Source organism: Centrocercus urophasianus, unplaced genomic scaffold (assembly GCF_019232065.1).
Source record: "Centrocercus urophasianus isolate 14NV4802_14NV808 unplaced genomic scaffold, USGS_Curo_1.0 seq_38, whole genome shotgun sequence".
Classification (NCBI taxonomy): Eukaryota; Metazoa; Chordata; class Aves; order Galliformes; family Phasianidae; genus Centrocercus; species Centrocercus urophasianus.
Genome location: NW_024884955.1, coordinates 1,579,482 through 1,602,666, shown reverse-complemented (window position 1 = coordinate 1,602,666; position 23,185 = coordinate 1,579,482). Strand labels below are relative to the sequence as shown.

The 23,185-nt window shown below is 49.4% G+C and overlaps 1 protein-coding gene across 5 annotated transcripts in view; it reads right to left on the bottom strand.

Annotated features, from left to right (window-relative positions):
- The window catches only part of KCNQ2 (potassium voltage-gated channel subfamily Q member 2), a 56,902-nt gene extending 34,023 nt beyond the window's left edge, over positions 1–22,879 (bottom strand). For all 5 annotated transcript variants that reach the window (XM_042832390.1, XM_042832389.1, XM_042832391.1 and 2 more), the window contains exons 1-5: positions 22,584–22,879; positions 3,437–3,527; positions 2,854–2,980; positions 1,609–1,784; positions 844–969 (exon numbers count right to left, since the gene is read on the bottom strand). In XM_042832390.1, coding sequence (XP_042688324.1) covers positions 844–969; positions 1,609–1,784; positions 2,854–2,980; positions 3,437–3,527; positions 22,584–22,879 — 816 coding nt within the window. The remainder of the gene's footprint in view (positions 1–843; positions 970–1,608; positions 1,785–2,853; positions 2,981–3,436; positions 3,528–22,583) is intronic.
- Between the last annotated feature and the right edge of the window lie 306 nt (positions 22,880–23,185).

The window sequence follows — 23,185 nt, the reverse complement described above, 5'->3', positions numbered from 1 at the left end:
GGAAGGGACAGCTCTGCCCATGGCTTTCCTCATGCTGAGCTCTGATCTGGGCCGTCGGCTTTCCCCCATTGTTTATTTCCTAGTTATGTCAAATTGGGCTTTGTTTTTATTTGCTGTCATAACCAAGGGGCTTGAAAAGCAATTCACTGCCTTAGCAGCGTTTCATTCCCTTTACTGAAGAAGAGGAGCTGCTTGATCAGCCGATTCCTCCCCAAGCCTGTTATTGGGATTTGATCAGATCTGGGATTTTCATTACATGCTTTGTAATCAAGGCCAAACCAGCGCTGCAGTGCCAGAGCAGAAGAACAATAATGCAAGGAGATTAGAACGTCATTAATTCTCCCTTTGTTAATCAACTAATCCAATAATTCCCACGCACACATGGAGCACACTGAAAGTACTGCCCTTTCTCTTTTGTCAGCAAAGATTTGCAAAGCGAGTGCTTTCAGCACTGAAGTTTTCCTGGTACTTAGAATGCATTAATTGCATGAAACATAGTCCGGTGCATTTAACAGCTCAAGTATGATGATAAATGATGGAAAGGTGGCAATACTTGTCACAGTGATGACCACGAGGCTTTTATTAGATATGCCACAATGGAGCCAAGTCCAACTGCTGATCTTCTCTTGCTGTGCTGCCCCAGGTAGCTCAACAAATGCGATCCCATCGCATCTCCTACAAGCCTTATTTAAGAAATCTAGCTAAATGGAATAGCCTGAAGCCATTTAATAAAAATGTTAACTAAGCAGTCTGTAAGCTGATTCCTCAATAAGTGATAGAAGATGGGGGGTTAATGGACATTTTATTTTAATAACCAGCAGCTGCTCTACAAAAATTACTTACCAGACCCCACCAGAGTGCATCTGCGTATGTATCAAAGTGCTCATTTTCTCCTTTCTCAGCCAAGTATACCAGGAAAGAGGCCAGGATGAGGCAGAGGAAGCCAATATACCAGGCAGTAATCAGCTCCTGCAAGATCATTAAGGGATAGAATAGAATAAATGCAATCCTGGTGTGCATCTCCGAAAGCTGAGCCGCTTGCTTGCGGTTGGCCTCAGAGCTGAACTTGCTCTGCATCTCTGCATGTTTAGGCTTTGGGTTTCGGCTGGAGATCAGAAGTGCTGATTTTCAATGTAGTGCAGAGAGGGGACATCTGAGATGGGCCCAAGTGCTAGTGGTGCCCTGCAGCACTTGCAGGATGACCCCCACCCTGCAGAGCACATCACCTGAAACACCTCAGCAAGTGGAAAGGGAGCAGCTCCAGTATTTAAAGATGTGGAACAGAAATGAAAATATAATTACTTCTCCAGCCCACGCATAAGTTAAAACTGAAACACGAGCCCCCAAATCTGCTGGCTAATCGCTAACTCCATGAAATGAGCTCAGTGTGCAGGTGGTCACCGTGTTCAAGGCATTCCCTGCAAACATCCCAACATCCCTCCCATTTCTGTTCTGCTGGCTGGAGGGCTCCACAGGACCTTGCATTCCGCACATCACCACCTAGTGAGTGCCCTCTCCATCCTCCCAAGCCTGGAAGATGTTTTGGGTGGGGAACCAAACCTAGGCAATGAAAAGAGGGGCTCCACGTCCCTGCTGGGGCTCACTCACCTTGCTGTGCGCGTAAACCACGGAGCCCAACAGCTTCCAGGTGCCACCCCGCCGGTCCATGCGGATCATGCGCAGGATCTGCAGGAAGCGCAAGCTCCTGAGCGCCGACGTGGCAAAGACGTTGCCCTGGGAGCCCGCTGCCAGCACAGCAATGGACGCGATCAGCACCATGATGTCTGCGTGAACAAAGGGCATTGAAAGCTGGAGACGTGCTGCTGGAGCACCACCAAAGGGGATGGCACTCCCACCGCCATTGGCAGCAGAAGGACGTGCGTGGAAGTGCTACCGTAATACCTGGTACCAGAGGGATACAGCAGAAGACTTAACTGGACAAAAGGAGCAGTTAGACACCTGATGGAAACATTCTGGTTTTCTTCTCCACACTCATCATTCCCAAGAAAATGTGTTCGATGTCACTTGACTGCATTCTGATCCAGGGCTAGGCTGGGCTAAGTCCTTGCTAGGCAAGGCAAGGACTTTTTTAGCTGCTGTGACACCGTGCTGCCCAGAGGTGTGAGCTGCCCTGTCTAAATACCACTAAACACTAACACTAAACACCATAACAACCCCAGGGTGCTTGAGGGAAGAGCAGGAGTCCAAGAAAAGAAGTCATATGCTATAAACCCCAAACCCGAGGATCACAGAAGCACAGGTTGGCTTGGGTAGAAAGAGAACTCAAAGACCACCTAGTTCCAGCCCCCTGCCATGGATAGGGTTGCCAGCTATCAAATCAGGTACTAGGTCAGGCCATTCGACCTGGCCTTGAGCACCTTCAGGGATGGGGCAGGATCCTGAAACCCTCCCTCTTTCTTTTTCTATGCAATTTTTATGAATGATTTTCTGTGCAATAAATGAAAATCCCATGTGTGACTCTTGCTACTTGCTGGACACGTGAAAGCAGGCTCCATGGGGCATGGCATGGCTCACCTGTCACTCCTGACCCCAAACAAAGCACCCACTGTGCTCGGATGGCACCTTGCACAACAGGAGAACCGAGTGCTTTACAAGCAGGAATTGAGTCTCACAATCCCCTTGTGATGCAGCTCCTCAGCACCCAGGAGGGCAAAATGAGACACGGAGTGAACAAACGGATGGAGAGGTTGGGCAGGGACCTCAGCTCCTCCCTTCTCTTCTCTAGGTGAGTAACAATCCCCAAACTGCAAGCAAGAAATTGCAGCACTGTGCAAGCAAGCTCTTCAATAGCCATCTTAGGTTGGGAAACCCCATGCAGGAGGCAGGTCTTACCGATGACACAGAAAGGCTTGCGGGCAAATTTCAACCTTCCTCTCCAGCCCCGGTACCGACAGCAGCAGCCGGCTGCCCAGATCCGCACAAAATACTCCACCCCAAACACCACGATGGTGACAATTTCCTGGGGGAGACAACATGCCATCAGCCTAGAAGGAAACGTGGTGAGGGTGCTCCAGAATTAGAGATCCAGTCCAACAGCCTAAACCCTGCTCTCCTATGCAATGCAGAAGTGCCCCACAGGACCATATGGTAGAAAGCCCTATTTTGAGTGATGCTCAGACCTTTGCTGCTGGGTTTTCCCTTTCCTGGGCAGGGGATGAGAAAGAGGAACAAAGCAAAAACAACAGAAAAAGTTCAGGAAAGAGGTTTTAAAATATTACATCAGAGCAAATATTGTGCTCAGATTACTCCTGAGTGCCCTGAGACAGATTTCTCCTTTCCTTATTGTGGGTTCCAACAGACACTAACTCTTGCCTGAGTTAAATATCCCCAGTCTTAGGGGTAGGTGCTTTTCTTGTGCATTTTAAACTTTATTTTGATGTGATACTGCTCACTTCATTTGCGAATCCCAACTCACCAGAATATAAAGGGCCCCTTCAGAGCTGTTCTGATACTCATCGATGGTTGAGAAGACAGACAGCACCAGGCAGGAGAAAACAAGTAGAAAACTATAGAACACAAAAAATAAAAAAATACAGAAGGACAGAACATCAGTCTTCAAAGCAAGAACTTTTCACACTCGGTCACATGGTTTGACATTTACACACAGGAGCATTCACCATGCTGTGTCTTTAACACTGTCCCTTTACAAGGATACCTCTAACCGGTGATGAGGAGATAAGAAGTGACAGCAACGAGGCCACCAGGCCCATGCAATCACACTCGGGATCACTCTGCTGATCACTGGAGGAGAACCAACCAGCAAAAGGGAACCTGGATCCCTGATTCTATGAACAGGAAGGGTTGGGTGTGGAAGGACCCAGTATCAGTTTGGCCAAGACACATCCATTTCCAGCACGTGGCTGCGATAGCCTCTGAGATCCCTTCCACGTTATGTCAGCTCCAACAAACATGGAAACACTCCATTGCTACATCCTCATACAGGAAAACTTGGCAACTCTTCAGATTCAATTCCACCAGCTGCTTTCCCAGCTTCCTTGTCCACACATTACCAAGATGGGGATTTAACAGAGATGGGATTTGGGTTTTGGGGTGGTGCTGTGTGAAGGCAGGAGGTGAACACAATGATCCCTATAGGTCCCTTCCAACTTGGATATTCTACAGTTCTGTGATAAAACGCACACAGAGGCTGCCCCTGCCAAGAGTCCTCTCCACATGAGCACTGGGTGCACCAATGCCAATCCAAAGGCACTGATGGGTGACAGCAGCTCCACTCTCTGCTGACATTTGATGCCAGCTCTGCAACCGTGGAGGTGTCCTGGCACCTGCTTGTGGCCGGAGCAATCCCCACCAACCTGCCATGCCCGCTGCTTACTCAAAGAAAAGAAGGGAAATTAATTTGCTGCAGATCAATTTACTGAAACAATGAAGTAGGCCAGCACGGGGAGGAACTAAAAGCTGCGTTCTTTCAAAGCATTAAATAATTCATCCGTCTGGCTTTGTCTCACATTCCTACAAACTGACTTTCAAATATTTATAAGGCACGGTCGGGCTGCCGGGTGCAGCTGCTTGGTGCTGTGTAAAGAGAGGCACTGCAGGGCTGTGCCTGCGGCTTCTCAAGGGCCATTAACATCACAGTGCTCAGGTAGAGAGGGGGAATTGGCAGTATTTATTCTGACCACAGGCAGTGCTGAGTCTGCTGGAAGGAAGGGACCTTCAGAGCCACTCCACAAGGGCTGAGCTTTGCCAGCAGCAAGTCCCATTCAGCACAGAACAGCTCAGGACAATCTCCTCATTTCTCCCTTTCTAGTACTCAGGAACCTGCAACAACCCCAAAAAGCAAGGAATTGCCCCTTGCAATCCCACTCATCATCACTCTCACCCAACGTGGTTCTTGCAGGCTGTGCAGTGAGAGGGAGCTGCAAATGGGTCAGGCAGTCCCGCTCCTGGGGTGGCCCAGATTTTGGTGCACACTCCCACGTCAGAGTGAGAAACAAATGAATAATCGATGAAAGAAGAAAGAAAAGAGGGGGAAAAATAGATCATGGGAAAGGATGGGGGGAAAAGAAAATCCTACATGTTCTGATTGAAGAAATAGGGCGTGGGTTGTGTTTCTGGGACTGATTATCACAATAAAATGCTGACAGGTGCAGAAAGCAAAGTGCTGACATCAGAGCAGACATGCATACCTTGTTTACTAAGGTGGATACTTCAAATGGATCCAGAACAAAGCCATGCTGAAACAATGAGTCCTGCTGGGAATGAATGCCAGGAGAAAGAGGAGTCCTGCACGTTACCTCTGTCATTAGAAATGTATTGATAGGGCAGAAAAAAAAAAGAAAAAAAAAAAAAGGAAGGAAAAGACATTGCTCTATCATTTCAACAAGAGCTGAAAGCACTACCCAATAGATAAGGTTCTTTGTACAGATGTGGTCCAACATCTGCTGGTGAACATCTTCCTTGTGCCCTGTGCAAGCTGTGGCTGTGCAGGGTAACCAGGGCTGCTCCATAAGCAAAACCCAATACGGTAGCAGCTCCCATCCCTCTGCTCTGTTCCCCCACAGGAGCTCAGCCAGCAAGTGAGAAATGGTCTTGCCACCATAGGATGTGGGTACAAGCACAGCAAAATAGCTCCATGGTGATGCATGGCTACTCTGCTCAACTCCAAGGTTCCCAAACCTCCGAGAGGCTGAAAAGTAGATTTCAAGAATGAAACATTTTTTCCACTGGATTCATGGAGTTGGGGTTTGCTCCTGGAAAGCTCCAAAGGCTCTGCATTTCCTCTTTGCATGGGATGGAAGGAGAAAGGTGAGCCATATCTGTGCTGAGGTGGAGAGCACCCTCTGACCTCCCATGGAGGGCAGGCAGTGGGAAGTTGACTCTGCTTTCATTACATCTAATCCATCCAGACAGTGCAGGACAGGGCTCCAGCTCATAATGGATAGCAAGGGAAAGGGAAACAGGCCAATAAACGGCATAGAGGTTGGGATGAATCTAATTTTTAAAGCTACATATCTAATCAAAGCAAATTATGTCCGCAGCCTGACTCTGGGTAATGTTAATGTGCAATAAGGAACGTTAATTATGTCCCTTCTAATGATTTTTACATTAAAGATGCCAATTCTGCTTACAGCTGGGCAGAAGACAATATCCTCCCCCCAAGACAGACAGGAGCTGGGCCCCACACAACAGAGCTAGCAACAACCTCCCCAGACTGGGCCAGGATGCAAAGGACAGCGAGTGCTGCTGCATCTCCATCCCTTCCATGGGTGACAGCAGGGACAGAGCTGGCAGCAGCCTGCTGAGGACAGACATTTCTTGAGTTGCTTCCACCTCTGTGCGCAGCCAAGACTCAGCTGTGCAAATCTGACTTCTGCAAACAGCTGAAAAACCCAAAGTCCTCCAAAGTTCGCCTTTCTGTCCAAAGGTTCATAGAATGGCTTGGCTTGGAAGGGATCTCAAGGATTATGAAGCTCCAAATCCCCCATCTCGGGCAGGGCCACCGACCTCTATACCTAATACCAGACCAGGCTGCCCAGGACCCCATCCAACCTGGCCTTGAACACCTCCAGGGGCATCCACAGCCTCCCTGGGCAACCTGTTCCAGCACCTCATCCACTCTCTCAGCAAAGAAAGGTTATGTCAACTTAAAACACCCATGGCAAGCTTCTTATCCTAGATTACTAACCTCGGCACGAAACTTCCTTACCCAGATTTCATCTCCATTGCATTTCATATTAGCAGTAGAAGAAGAAATGAGTGAGCTCCCACTCCAATAAACAAATAAGCAAGCAAATAATGAAATAAAATGACTCGAAACGCGAAAGGTATTTTTTTTCTCTCTCTCTGTTTGCTAAAAGTAAATAACGGAATCCTTATGAATCTTTTCAGATTATTAATCTCATTTGCCTTCTTAAAGGCACTCCCCTTGGAACCTGCACACCCACTTACATGGAGCTCCAATGGATCAGCAGCAGTGGGATACCAGGATGTGTCAGGGATGGATGTAATGCAAGGAGGTGGCACGAGGCAATGGGCTCTTTCCTTGCTTTACTGCCTTCCCATGGAAGTGGGGAAGGAATTAACAATTTGCTTAATTAGAACAAGCAAAGCTGAAAAGGAGGAAGCATTTTACTCCAGGCATTTGAGAGCCACACAATAGAAAATAACTTAAAACGCTTGAAAATGACTTTGGGGACATAAATAAGGCATTGATAATTGTGCTAAAATAAAACCAAAATGCTTATGGGCAATCCAGCTGTAATCCCAGCAATCCATTTGCAGTGGTCTCTGTAAGATGCTGGCTTTCAAGTTTCCAAAACTTGGATAAACAGACTGTAAAAAGCCTTTTAGCACTCAGAACAGGAGTAATTATAGCTAAATTTGAATCTCCACTGAATCAGAACTCTGACCACACCATGGCTGTCCAAGGGCTTATGATGATGCACGCTGTCCCTGTCCTAACCAGGAGCTTCCATCATTGTTTTTCACATAAAGAATCCCACAGCCCAGCTACACATTGACAAGGCTCAACACAAGCCTCAATGTCCCACTCCAGGTTTCCAAATCTCTCAGCTTCAGCCAAAAATCATCACCCAAGGTGACTTGTATCTCCAGCAGAGCTGTGTGACGGCAGAGTGGCACAATAGGAGATGGGTGTTCTCAAGTAGATTGAGTTTTTTAGGATCTTCTCCGATACGCCTGCACAGCTACAGCCTGGGGAAATGAGGGGAAATAAGGTTTCCTTTGCAATGGAGATCATTTTCTGTTTTTATAGGCACATGAACAACACTGCAAATGTTCTTGTCTGTAATGCAAAGAGCAGGAATGGCCTCATCTGCCTCAACCCCCCAGATCCTTGACTTATGCACAGCAGGAATTTGAGAAGAAAGGGATTTTGCGCGGCAACAAAGTTTTATGTATTTCCACATTTACAAGCAAGATTGACCATAGAATCATACCATCATTAAGACAGGAAAAGACCACTAAGATCACCAAGTCCAACCATACAACCCATCCCACCACGTCCACTAAGCACATCTCCACAGTTCTTGTACACTGAAGAGCTTGAACACATAAGAGCTTTCCCGGATGGAATCCCCAAAGAACAAATGTGATTCTGCGAAATGCCAGCTGCAGAAGATCAGCGATAGAAACCAACAACTGAACTGAACGTTTACAGCAGGAGAAAGGGCAACATTTCAGCAATCAGCAGCCTGTTTTATAGACTTGCCTGGCTCTAATTACTTAACTTACTCAAGGCACCTAAAACTCATAATAAAGCCGTGTTGCTGATAAAGAACGCATACCAAGATCGAGCTGAAACCTTCCTTTCTGTCCTCCTCCAGCTTGAATCACTGGGAGATGTTTATCTGCACGTTCTCCCTGCACTGTGCTGCAGTCTCAGAGCGGTCAGAGGTATGGAGGAGAATCCAGAGCATTCATCCATCAGTGCACCTGTCCATGGGCTCTGCACTGCGGGGCTGAGATCTGCTGCAAAAACCAGGCGGGGAGAAATACAGCCATGCAACTCCAGGAATTGTTCACAGGACAGAACCCTCAAGGCCCTGGTGCAATTACGGCCCGTTCAGAGGTAAATTAAGAGGATGAAACATCAGACATTGGAGTAATTCTTAAAATGCTTGTGCAGGCATTTACTCGGTGCACGTTCATTGATCTTAATGCGAGGGAAAGTTGCTGTCTCATGCAATACCATATTATTCAGATTGAAATCTGAGCGCTGCCTGTGCTTCATCCCACAGGGTATTCCCCAAAAAGAATCTCTGCTTCCTCTCCACCTCTGAAAAATTATTAGTAGTAAGCACAGGCACAGAAGCCTTCCAAATTTAACCTTTATCTGTATACAAAGATCAAGTTGTCTCTGCATCTTAAGAGCAAAGCCCTGCTGTTCGGCAATACCTCAAAGGAAAAAAAAAAAAAAGGAAATAAATTTAAAAACTAAGGGCTACGCTGCATGATCTGAGCATGAAGGCACAAAAAAATCCTCTTGCTGACTTGGGCAAGCCACCTGACCTGACTTAACTGCGCTCTCAAATTGGGTTAAAAGCAAGATGTCCCTGCAAAATGTAATGCTGCATCTCATCTAAACATTCCTCGAGGGAATGGGATATACAAAAATAGGCTCCGGTCTAATTGCAGATAGGAAGATTGTCTTCAAAATGTGCAGGGCTGGTTCATGCTGCAGACAGGAATAGTAGCCAGCTTTCCAAAGGTCTGTCCCAGAATCAGCTATTCAGCTCGAGCCTGAGGTTCCCTGCACACCAAGGACAAGCCACACTTCTCTGAGCATCTTTAGATTTGTTTCCCTGTTTCTGCCTTTGCACTGCTTTTACAGACACAACAATTAAAGCACCGCAAAGCTGAGCATCCTCACAGCCTCACAGGGAACTGCAGGCATAGCTGCAGGGACCAGCTCAGAACCTCAGCAACATCCCTGTGCAGCCTTTACCATCTCACTTTCTCCATAGCCCAAGCCCATGGTTTATGCTTTCCCAGAAGTGGGGCCACAGAGCCGTGCTCTTGGGCTCCCTTTGCAACGCAACCACCAACAACGAAGGATAGGCTGAGATTTCACAGCCTGTTGAGGGCAGGTGGCCCAGGTCTGGCCCTCGCTTTGTGCCTTGATAACAAAGACAAGAGAGCAGGGTCTTGGAGCAAGAGGCTCATGGGTAAAGCCAAAGCAGGAAACACGTGCGTTACCAAAGCACTGCTAATTTCACTTGCTCATCAGTTTTAATTAACAGGCTTGCACAGTATGCGCAATATGGCTTAGAGCTGGTGATCTCCCCACCTGCTCAATTCACCTGCCATCAGCCGGCAGATAGAGGCAGAGGGATCAGAGCACATGAAGCCTCCTGTAAAATTTAACCACGCCACACTTTGGCACTTTCTCAGCCTTCTATGCTCCTGGTTAAGTGTTACAAGGCCAGGGGATTTGCATTGCTACCCGTGTTCAAGGGATTCATCAAACCATGCAGCATCGGTGCAATAGCAACAGGGCACCACATCCCCTTCCCCACCCCTGCAGTGTAGATGCTTGCAGGCCAGCAATCTGCTTCCATCTCATTTAGGGTCACACTTCCTGAGCTCTGCTACTCACATCCCTGCACCAGCCCCAGCACCACCCAGTCGTGTGAAAGGAGTTCTCTATTTTTATCCCAGTTCCTAAGGCTATGAGGCTCATGTGATTGCCCTGTCTGGCTGCTCCCCCTAATATCTGGCCATGTTGGCCAATTTTCTTCCAATTTGCCAAAGCATAGAGAGCCTTCCTCTCTGATGGGGCAGCAGCAAGGAGGAGGATGCATGCGCTCAGCAAACCCACAGAGCCCAGTCCAGCAAATGAGAGATTGTTCACTCTCCTTATTTCCCAGCACCAGTAAACACAACAATAAATAGCAAGCTGCAAGAGGCAGATGATCGTGTAGGTGAAAGATACAAAACATCTCAAAATGATTTAAAGGAGGGAGGAGAACAGGAAGAGAGGACTGCAGATGATGTTCCCAGAGGAGGAGGAGCTCAGCTGGTGGAAGGCAGCAGGAACAGGGGATGTTTTCTTGCCCACCCTGAAGCTCTCTGCTTGGGGTGATGCTCAGGTGCTGCTCCCTGCTTGCACAGGTCTCCAGGATGAGGGGATCCTGCCAGCTCCATCTCAGGATGCTGGAAACAAGTCCAGCGCTGCAAGGACCTGACCCAGGGTCTTTAAAGCTCCCAAATAACAGGGACACAGCACACAGACACATTAAAGCTGAAGAGGATTATCTAGCTGCCATTTCAACACGCTGGTAAATCAAAGTCGATAGAAGCCATATGCTCTGCTGGGAAGCATCCATCTCGTTGCCAAGGAAACATCCTTCCCATTTAAAATGGCAGGCAAAGGCTTGTGAAAACCTGCTGTAACCTGCTTCTCTAGGCACGAGCAGGTCCCCAGGCAGCTCCTGCAGCACCGTGCTGGATGGCTGCTCCTGGGAGCTCAGCAGCTCAGGTAGAGAGCAGCACAGGAATGGCCCAGAGGGAATCAGCCCTAGCCTGACAGCAGTGGGACCCCATTTCCAACTCATTCCCATCATGTATTTCTTGGGAATAACAGGGAATTGCCTGCCTGGGTCCAATCAAACAGTGCTGCTCAGGGACGCTGTATGGGCAGTGGGGCAAAGCGCTGCTCAAGCAAGAGAAAAACAAACAAGAGAGAGAGACGTGGGCTGGGCTGCTGCAGCTCCAAGCCAGCCTGTTCCAAAGCAGCAGGTACCATCCAACTTCCTACAAGGAGCAGACAAAAATCTGACCTTGGAAAAGATAGCATTCCACAGGCAGTGCTCTCAGAGACAGTGAGAAACCCATACAAGTTGGCTTTGATTGAGAGAGAAGACGCAGATTAGCTACCAAAGGGACTTTGTGACAGAGAACAGAGAACTGCATATTGTTCTGGAAAGATGGTGCTTCTATACAGCTACTTCCAACCTCAGCCTCTCCAGGTGTCTTTTCCTTAAAATGCTCTTCCACTTATTTCAAGTCTCACAAGTAGATGAAGTCAACTCCTAAAGTAGGGAAACAACTATTTTCTCTTCTGATAAGTAGCTGTGTTCTAACAAACTTGGTGATGCATAACAGAGATATTATTTAATAATTCAAAGCCAAGGCCTGGCAGAACAAGGATACTGAAGTCTCCTCGTCTGTGTAGGAAGTGATTACTGCTGCTGCAGGAGGGAGAGGCCACAGTGACAGCACAGGGTGCTGAGCCCTGCTGCAGGGATCTTGTCCATGGTGTGGAATTCCTCCACACTTGGGCTCCCAAATGGGGATGATTCTCCCTAGCACACAGGTCAGGTTTAGCCCGCATGTAAATCCAGCCACGCCTGCAGCCTCATAAATCTTCCTGAAGGAACACAGAGCCCAGCAAAGCACACCAGCATGCAAAGTCTGCACAGATCAGAGCCAACAACAGCATCACACAACAGCTCAAAAGCAGAACAACATCCTGCAGCATGACACCGGGGCACAGCCAACACCATGCAGAGGTGCAAGTCACCCCATACAATGTCTCCAGGCGTTTGCAGCAACGCTCTATCCCCTAAACTCAACAGCTCGTGAGCAGTACACTACTCCACCATCAGGACACGCTGCTCCTGCCCGAGCTGGGAATGATTCACCTTCACTTGGTGGCATTGATGCGTGACCATCAGCCAGCCCCAAAACACAGTGGGGCCATCTGAGAACTGTGTCACCATCAATATCAAATGGCCCTTTTGTGGTCCTGCATGCTCCTCCCCTGCTGCCTTGGCTCGGAGCCTCGCGAGCGGTCTGTGCTGCGCGTAGAGGACACCAGCAACGATGAAAAGCAATGAATGGATAACAGCCAGGTAGTATTTTGAGTCACAGCCTCATCAGCCTGCTGCTAACACAGAGCAGGAGCAGCTCTCCGTCCTGGTTGTGTAACCCAGCCTCACAGGACGCTCCCCATAATTACAGGGCCTTTCCCTGCAGTCCCACAGGGGCCATATTCAGCATTCATCAGAGGATGCTCAGAGTTTCGCTTCCTCTCTAGTACATTTTTTCAGTCTTCCCTAGAAACAGGGAAAGGAAGCAGGCAGAAAAAAAAAAAAAAAAGATTTAATTAACTTTTATTTAATTTCTGCTGCGCTTTCAGAAACGAAATAACAGAGCTGCCCCAGCAGGTGTGGGCTCAGGCTCAACTCCAGCTCTTTCTGACCCACATCACACCAAGACATGGCTGTGGGAAAGATGGGCACTCCTGGCCAAGGGTGGGGCTCCCAACCCATTGGCTCAATGAGTTTCCTTTGGGTGCTTTTAATAATATCCATTCCCACAGCAAGGGCCAAAAAAGCAAGGTTGGGTAGGAATGCAGCTTGTTTGGGGGGTTCAGCATGTTTCAGCTTCTCTGCAGAGAGCTGGGGCTCAGGGTTATTTTCACTCTGCAGAGGGGTTCATAAAGAAGGTGGCAAAAAATGGCTAACTGGATGAAATGCTCCCCAGGCACCCAAGGTCCTGCGTGAGGACAGATGGAGCCAAGGCAGTGCCAGTCTCCCAGGTTTGGCCACTCCAAAGAACAGAGCAAAAACCTGAGCCTGGGACACGTTTCACCCTCTTGTAGTGCCTACATCCCTAAGGACTCAATGATCTTAAAGGTCATTTCCAGCCTTAATGATTCTATGAAGCCATTGCTGGCCTACAACCACATCCCAGCCCTGCATGCTGTTATCTTTCCTGGCTCAGATGCTACAACTACTGATCTGTAGTGAGCCCAGGGCCACCCAGCATCACTCACGATGCTCCCAGCACCCACAAGTGGTCAGAGCTCAGCTCACGAAGGCTTCATATTAGATCTGATTTCTGTTGCAAAAGGGAAAAACAGCAGCAACAAAAGCTCAGTGCAGGAATCCTTCTTTCCCCTTATTAGCTGGCATATTAAGAAAGGATCAGCCAAATAAGAATTACATTAAAAACATCTAGATTCTAAAGCAGAAAATGTGAAAAGCAAGGAAAAAAAAAAAAATCAGTGCCAAATTCTAAATGGCTGCATATCATGTCTGAGACAACAGAAAATTTCCCAACCTCTTTCTCTCTAAGACTTTTTCCTTTTTAATAGAAAATGCCACAACTGTAAAACAACCACTAACCAAACAAAAACAGACCAGGAGCCCCCAGGACCAAACCATGATGTCACAATTAACGAAGTTTCTTTAGCACTAATACAGATTAAATGCATCAGTCCCTCCGGCTACGGAGACAGAACCCTCCTGAAGTGCCAGCAATTCAGTTAGACAACACAAGGACTGGTCTCTGTGGCTCAGAGTGATGCTTAATGGGGTGTGAAGCCAGCCCTGGTCCAATGCTGCCATCAGCTCTTGCTCAGATGGATGCTGCTCCCTGCAGAGCTGCTGGGGAGAGGCTGGTCTGGCATCCAGACACCTCTCTGCAAGGCCACCAGGACACAGGCGAGGCCTTTCTCCACCCTGGGAGAAACAACACAGCAAAGTCCCTCGTGATCTGGCAGCTCCTGTGCTGCCAAAGTCTCAGAGGAACTCATCCACATTTGCCTGTGGCACTTCCAAGTCTTTGCTCCGATACCAACAGAGAATTACAGCTGCTAGGAAATACCTCTCCTAAACTGGAAAAATAAACCACCCGTTAAAAAGCCAAAAGCATCAACAAATCAACCTGAGGGGTAAAAAAAGGAGTTACAAATCATGCTTCCCATTTGGTTGTGAGCCACTGCAGAGCAAGAAGCACTCCTGGGCACCATCATGCAGTGCCCCATGTCCCTACAAGCCATTCTAGCAGCTGGGAGATGCCAAGGAGGACAAATATCCCATGCAAACTCCTACTGGTGTTCAGGACCAACAGGACCTCTATGCTCCTCCAGTCAGGGACACAGGTTAGCAGCACCTGTCTTCCAAACAGCAGAGCCAGAGTTTTGCTGCTCATTCAAGCCTGAATTCTTCATATATAGAGTCAGGGCAGGATCCAAAAGCGGAAGAGAAACACCCACTCCCATGGAGTGTAACACACACGCTGCAATAAATAGCTCCCTGCCTAAGGAGATGACTCAGGAGTCTCACTAGTCCCCCAAGCACAGATCAGTGCTAATAAACCCAGGAAACTTGGAGGAAGCCCCAGCGAGGGGTTCGCTTGGACAACATCCTCATACTTGCCATGCACAGGATAAGGAGAAGGATGAGCAAACACAGGTGGAACCAGCAATCACAGCACAAGGAGCCTGCTCCAGGAGCCACACATGGCCCTCAGTACTGGGAGAGGTTTTGTTCTTCTTGTCCCTTCTGGATGGATGTGTTTTGGTTTCGTTCCCATACAGATTAGCATGGCAGAAGGCAGCGTGGCCTCACTCTCTATTTGCCCAGCTGTAATATAGAGAGATTTATATTCAACTCCTTTGCTCTCCTCTAAAGTGAAAGATAGAGTACTCTTACATCCCCTTCTACATTCCTCAGACCTAGTAACGAAGCTCCAAGCAAACATAAACTCAATTAATGGTCACCCTGAGACTCCACGTAGCGTAAAATCCCATAAACATGCAGGAGAAAAACTCTCCCAGTGCTGCCATTTCACTGCCACGCACAGCACTCCAACAGTGGAGCTGCTGCAAGCACACAGAATCCATACTTACCTCAGCATAGGGAACATTTCCTGGGGAGATGCTTCCCTCCTCCCAGCGCATATGAACTCTGCTGAGCTCCTGAGTCTGGTGGATTGCCCTGGACAGCCTGTCCTCACCAAAGCCAAGCTGTTGCCTTTTCAAACCCAAGCAGCAGGAACAGCAACCAACCCATCAACTCAAAAACAAAGAAACAACCAGGCAAACATTCTTAAAAAGAAGACTGGAACAAAGCAGTTACCAGCAGTTCCCCAGCACCTACTTTAGGACTAACACCTGCATTCTATTCAACACAGAAAGTCACAAAATCATAAAATCACTGAGGCTTTGAGATCCCCAAATCCAATCCAAGCCCACCCCACTGTGCCCACTGCCCAGACCCCTCAATGCCACGTCTCCAGAGCTCTGGAACACCTCCAGGGAAGGTGATTCCACCACCCCCTGGGCAGCTGTGCCACTGCATCACTGCTCTTTTGGAAAAAAACTTTTCCTACTATCCAACCTGAGGTCTTTAGAGCAGGTATCAAACCTTTTGGGCTTTATGTATAGAAGAGAAGCTCGCAGACTTGACTTTCATTAGGGTTGCTGACACGCTGCTATAGTACTAATTTTGTTTTCCCTTTGGAGTTCACTGTAACTACTATTTGACTGAAGTTTCTCTTTTCTCTTTTGCACAGCTCATTAATTTCCAACCACACCAAACACAAGTTGCAACAAATGCACGCAGCAGGTGCCCTGACACGAGCTCCCACACTCACACAGGCGATGGAGAAGAGGTGCCTGTGAGTCACCTTTGAGCCAGGATCTCCGCTAGGTTTAATTCCTGAGCACCACAAGAGCTTTACAGGGAGTGACAGCGTGTCTGCAGGAGCTGTGCGAGGAAAACCCATCCTGCTACACTCACCCATTGCAACATGTGACAGCAGCTCTGCAATTGCCTCAGACAGATTTTGCTCCCTGGGTTGGTGGAGCTGTAAAGCAGAAGGTGGAACTTGAGGCACATTAAGGTCTGTCTGTAAACGCAGCATCTGGGAATCCCTGAGAAAGTCCATCCCGAAGGCATTAACCTTTGCCTTGTGCAATCTCATCCTAGGGAGGCTGAGAGACTGCTGCAGTGGATAGACACACACAGACACCATCCTCAGCCCCCACGCAGTGAGGGCAGCTGCTCCCCAACACTCTTCATCCTCTCGTTCCCTTGCCCTGTGCCCCCTGCCTGGGATGCATTCAGTGTCAGAAGGAAGGTTGGCCATCCTGCCAGGCACTCTGCTCCCAGAGCCCAGACGCAACCAGAGCTGCTCTGAACAATAATCAGTGTTAATAAGACTTGATTACACTCTAATTCCCTCTGGGACTTAGGTTGCAGGTCCACGAGATGATTGGGGTTTGCTGTAAAAGTTCCTTTCTCAAAACTGCTTCTTAACAGTTGCTGGCTAAGTGTGCAGCTCAGACTGCTGTCATTCTGCTTTGACGTGGATCAGATCCACCTCTCACCTTCACCTGTTGGCACATCCACAGTGCAGTTCTGGCTCTGAACACCACAGTTCCTAGTGGCTGGGGTGGGAGATGCTTAGCATTGCCTCAGCTCACTCCAGTTTTCAGTTTGCAAACAGATGCCAACCTCTGTCTTCTCAACTCATTTTTGGGACTCATCTCATCCAGCTTCCACCCAAGGTGCACAAGGGAACTCAGGTTCACTTTGTCATAAAAAGAGAAAAGGGCATCTCCAGAAGGCAGACGTGCTCTGAGTATCCTATGGGCTTTCTGAGAGGAACATAGGACACAGTGCTCCATCCAGCAGGCATCTGAGCATCACCAAGCTCAATGTCTGAGCACGGTCCACACTAACACAAACCAGGAAGCTCCTGCTGCACCCAGCACTCCTGATGCCCCATGGTAGTTTAAAGCATGCCACTACAGCAGCAAGAGGGGTGAGAAGATACCACAGATCTCCCATTCCCTGTGCACTGGGAAAAGCTGCTCTTTGCCCAACACCCAATCATAGACTCATTCAGGTTGGAAAAGACCTCCAAGATCCTCAAGTCCAACTCCATCCCACCCCACCATGCCCACATCCCTCAGTGCCACATCTCCACAGCTCTGTAACACCTCCAGGGATGGTGATCCCACTGCTCCCTAGGCAGCTGTGCCACTGCATCACTGCTCTCCAGGGGAAAAAAAAACCCAAATGTTCCTAACATCCAACCTGAACCTTCCTGGTGCAACTTAAGGCCCAATCCACCCAAAAGAAGTCACCAGATGGATGTTAACCAACACCAGAGCTTTTCACACATTTAAAAAGCACATTAGAGGTTGGAGCAATACTGTAGACAGATGAGAGATAGGCAGAGGAATGCTCCGGTTTCCCTCATTTATTGGCAGTCAGGAAGCCCAGAGGCTGCAATAAAGCAGCTCTCATCATCCCAGCCAGTGACTTCTGCTCAAGATACTCCCCAGCAGACAGCTCTGCACATAATTAATTCAGTGCTTTAGAACAGTTGCACATGACCTCCCCAAACACCTTCAGCCTGTGTGTCAGAGCTGCTGCATTCACAGCTTGCCCAGAACAGGGCTGGGAGAAGTGTGTGGGAAGCCGAGGTCACCAGGAGGTCCAGCTTGTTCTTTCCGTCTGTGTGGATGGGCACATCCACCAAAAGGCCAATTTAAATACCTGCAGCATCAGCAGGGCCATCCTCTACTCTAGATGATGTCAGAGGAGCCCAAGTGCTCTTGGCTTACAGCCCAGCTAGGAACAGTTTGAACACACAGCAGTGATGGACCAGGTGTCCTCCTGCACTACCTGATCCTGCTGGCACACACTGCTCAAACCACCTCACAATGCATGCATTCATCAAATTCAGCCCAGACCACCCTGATCAGCCAGTTTTTAAATGTAATTAATTCAGTTCTGATCACCTGGTGGCTAAAAGCCATTGCATTATCCCATAGCAACGCAAACCATCATGGGAAGAAGAGGCTTATCCAGCTCAGTGCTGGAGATCTTGTCTCTGAAGGGGATGTCTCTCACGAACAGGCTTTCCATTTGCATTTCCACAGAAGCATGCTGTAGTTTAATCCTCTGTAGGAATCACCCTCCATCCTCCTCTGCTCCCCTGCTTCTTCTCCGCAGGAGATTACATGGCAGGAACTGCCACTGTAATTTTAAAGAGGAATCAGTCCCTCAAGAGCCCACAGAGAAACCAGCTGTACGTTTGGGCTACCTTAAACAGGATTATGCAGGGTTGAGCGTTTGCTGCTTAAATCCCAAATGCCACACGCAAAACTTCTGTGCTTTTTGATCCCAGTAAGCCCTGCAAAAACCTGACAACAGCCTGCCATCCTGCTTTACCAACAGACCACAGTGTCTCATCCCACCACGTCCTCCATCTGCCACCAAGTAAAAAAATATGTATTAAAAAAAATAATAACAATGTGGTTTTCACAAATTGCATTTCTTTGTTGAAGCGACACCCATCTCCCCTTTAGTAGAGGATTTGGGACTTGCTTTGGGGGTCATTCCTTCTTAAGAAAGATGGAGGCTCAGCTGTTTGAGGCGCATTGCTTTGCAGAAAGGAAGTCACCCAGGGGACCAACTTGTTTTTTCTTTCCTGAATGTCAGTGTGGGGTGAATACAGCTGGAACGTGACACATTAAATCGGGTTGCTCCCACCTAGCTCTGACTAAGCAGGAGCTGGTGAGGCATCGCTGCATGGAAGTCCCCAGGGAGGACGAACTGCACGGTGAGGGCATCGGTCTCCAGAGCCCAACAGCTCCATTATGCTCAGCACATGGGATTTGTGTTGGACCTTCATCCTACACTCTCAGTAGGATGTAGGGAGGATCCTGCCCATCACTAGTGGCTTAGGTGGGTTTGGGGTTGTTAAAGGCTCACCTGAGCATGCGGAGAAACACACGTGAGGGTCAATTTAAACTTTCTCCTAATTAATCAATGCCATGAAATAGGTATACAAAATTAACCGGGGAGAAAACCAAAACAAAACGCACAAGCTTTCTGAGAGCAGAAAAATACCTAGGGGTTCCCGAGGGCATTATATCAAAAATAAAAGATGATCTGAGAAAGATGATCTGCATGCAGTAACCACATTTTTCCCCAGTCCCTGAGGGCTGGGAGGAGTCACAAAAGAGGCCACATCTGCACCAAGAAACCCCACACCTCTAAGGAAGAAATTGCATCAATTCTTCATCTTCCCAATGCTCCATAGCTGCTGCCACAGAGAACAATAAACAGAATGTGAAAATTACATTTGCTGTAGACACACAGCTTTAAAAAGGCTGAACATAGGTCCCAAACAAGAGCAGCTCACCCAGAGGTCAGGAACTACACCTGCAGACACAGAGGGCTGTGGGGCGCCCAGTCCACGCAGTTAGCACAGAGCACAGCATCCCTTCTGGAATAGGATGCATCACAGCACCATCAAGCACGGGACAAGTGATAATAAGCAAGGTAAGAGGATTGGAAGGGAAAAGATAATCTAAACCATTTTAAAAAAAAAAAAAAAAAAAAAAAAAGGAAAACTGAACAATTTTGAAAGCAAAACGCCTCTCTGTGCAGAGAGCTGCCATGTCCCTCAAAAGGCATGGCTTGCTGCTTAGACAGGGCTCAACTTTTCAAGTTTTAGCTCAACCTTGAACAGAACAAGGCCATGTGCTGCAGTGCTATGGCTCTGCCAAAAAAGACAAGAAAAAAAAAAGAAAGAAAAAAGAGAGAGCGAGCTGAGAGGAGGAAGAGGAATACCAGGAAAATATGGGAGATGAGATACAGGAAGCCCGGAGTCCATCTCCAGCCACACTCCAAGATGGGATCCATGAGACTCAGCTGTCCATAGAACTGTGCAGAACATACATACCTGTATAATGTACACATACACACCATGAGTGGGTCACCCACTTGTGTCAGTGTGGGAAGAGCTGTTATGCATAGAAATGAATCACAACACAGCAACATGAAATAGGGAGCACTGTTTTCACGGAGGGCACGGAGCTGTTACAGAGGCAATAGCTGGGCTGAGTCTGGAGGGATGGAAGCTCCACTGAATTTCTCTGATTTGCGCTGTGTGAAGTGGTGCAAAAGGGAAAGAGCGACAGAAGGAGAAGGGAAATAGATCGATGGATGCAGCATGAGAAATACTGCCACTTGCGTGGGGATCTCCAAGCAGCTCTTCCACACAAACTTCGTGACCTTGAGGCAGTCCCTTCACCCTCATGTCTGTGCAGAAGCAGCCAGCAGGCTTTGTGCTGTCCTTGTTGGATTATAGACTTTTTTAGCTACAAAAACCCAGCAAAGCCCCCACCTGCCCCATTCTGATACACACAAAGCTGGCACTGGTAGGGTCTGGCCGACGGGCAGCAAAGGGAGTAGCTGGCGCTGGGCTTTTCCCCAGTGACTTTGTGAGATGTTCACTGTACCCTCCAGCTCTCTAAATAACATATTACTGACCTGCCAAAGCCAACCTTATTGTATGCATGGTTCAGAAGACTGGCATTCACAAAACATCCCAACGCACTGTAAAAAATTAATCACATTACTAATGCTTCACAGACCTCAGTGCAGCTCCTACCTCAGCCCTGAGCACTGCCTCCACTTCCCAGCAGTGTGGGTCAGAGGTGGTTTTGCAGTGTTTCCTATTCAGGCGCAGCTCCTGGCACAACCAGGTGACACACAGCAAGCACAGCCACGGGCCCAAAGCAAGATGCAGCTGTAGCTCTAGAGGAATGCACTGGAAATGGGGACTTCAGGAGAAGGTGAATCCCAGAAGGAGGTAGCTTGGGATACCCTGCTCGTGTCCTGTGATGATTACTGCCTGACCGTGCCAATGCCACTGCAGAGAGCGATGTAGATCAGAAGTCAAGACAGCAGCTGAAGAAGCTAAAGAAGCTTACAAAGCCCTCCCAGGCAGGGTTACCCCTTGCTGGCCATTTGGCTTTCAGCCCCTTTCAGTGCTGCCACTGCCAGTTCAAGCTGGGTTTTCACCTGTGTACAGCATGCACCGTGTGCTCTTAAATACAACCTCATCGTCACTGTAAAGCCAGACAAGCCCCTCCATGAGACTTTGCAGCACCAAGCACATAGAATTCCTGGGCATGGAGAATGCTCAGGACCTCACTGCCATCACATCCATCACTGAGCTCCAAGGATGCTCCCAGGGACACCCAGCTCTCTACAAGCCCCCAGCCCTCTGCAGTGCAGGGTGAAGCTTTCCCTTCCTCCCAAACAGCATCTTATCACCAGGACACAACACACCTCCCTGGGAGGCCTCAAGGCACAAAATGGCTGAGGACCATAAAGCACATCCCAACATCTAAGAATGTCATTAGCAGCAAAAGGAATAAGGGAAAATAACAGAAGGCCCCAAAAATCTTCTCGATTGAGTTGACGGAGGCCCTGGCCATGATGAAGAGCACGCAAACAAAAAAATCCATTGGCTCTAAGGGCGTAGGAACCCAAACAGGGCTGTGCTGGAACCCAGGACCGCAGAACAGCCCTGTGGGACTATGGAAAGTCCCAGAGGGAAGGGAGTTGCAGTAACACAGCGACTTATCCTGACCCTCCCTTTGCAATCCTCCTAATAACGAGCAGCCAGCTGCCCTCCTCCTGCAGCACAACCTGCAGTCAGGGGCACTTTTTCCCCACCCAACGTAGCCATTCCTGCCTAAAATCCAGGCTGCCGAGGGGAAACGCGCACCCCGGGACCGCTCCTTTGTTCCCTCTCCATCCCCCCCCAGAAAGCCCCAAACGCAGCTCAGCATTTCTTTGCAGATATTCCCACCCCACTGCCTCCCACGGGGGGCACAGAAGAACCTCCGGACCCTGGTGCGGAGCCGCAACCCCCCGGCCCCACATCCTCCGCAGCACCCCGCAAAAGATGGGGCCGGAGGAGACGGGGGGGGTGGGGAAGGGAAAAAAGCCAGTTCCCGAGCAGCGCTTTGTGTTCCTCAGCTCGCAGCATTGCTATGGTGATTTCAAGCAAGACGGAGGAGCGCTCCCTCCCCACCTCCCCTGCATGCACCCACCGCAGCCCCTTCCCCCACAAGCGGGGAAGTAAACGGGGGTGCATAGGGCCGGTGCATTGCACCTCCCCACCGGAACCACCCCCAGCTCTGCAGGGACAGCTTCATTTTTCCCCCCCACCATACACACACCGCACATCCCTTCCCCAGGTGCACCGTGCCTGGACACTGTAGGGCTGCGGCAGCTCCGGGAGGGGCTCACAGTACTCTTAGGTTCCCCAGCGAGCATATCCCCCCCCCCCCCCCCCCCCTCCTCCATCCCTTCCTTCCCTGCAGCCGTTCTGCAGCTGGAGCATCCCCCACCCACCCCGCACTCCGCGATTGGCGATGGGTGGCAAAGAGAAATTTGGGGCTAGGGGTAAAAAGGGAGGGGGCTGCGCTGTACCCCCCCCCACACACACACCACCACCTTTTTATTACTCACACGTATGCGTGGTAAATGAAAGCCCAGCCCCGCGGTCTTTCCAGCACATTGTAGAGAAAATTCTGCAGCTTGCGGTAAAAAGCATTCCTTTTGGGGGGCTTCCCGCTGCCCGACACCCCCGAACGGGGTTTGCTGAGGATGCTACCCCGTTTGGTGCTCTCGGAACCGGCGATGAGCAGAGCCCCGTCCCGGCTGGAGTCCGGAGCTCCCGGGTCCAGCCCTACGAAGCCCACCTTCAGCTTCTTCTCGGCGGCGGGCCCCGGGTAAACGCCTCCGTTGCGGGATTTCTGCACCATGGTGGTGGCCGGGGGCGGCGGGGCCGCGGGAGGGGGGTGGCAGGGGAGGGGGGGGCTCCACCCGCGCTCCCCTCCGCTGCTCCGCGCCCGGCGCTGAAGACGCCGCAGGAACGGAACGGAACGGAACCGGCCGCAATGGGCTCCGCCGGGCCGCGCCCCGCCCGCTCCGCCCGCCCCGTTAACCCTCAGCTGTGCGGGGAGCGGCTGCCGAAGTCCCGCAGAGAGCATCCTCCAGAATAGGGGGCTGGGAGCTCCCTGCTCCCATAGAAAGGAAAAAGAAAAAAAAAAAAATAATAAAGAAGAAAA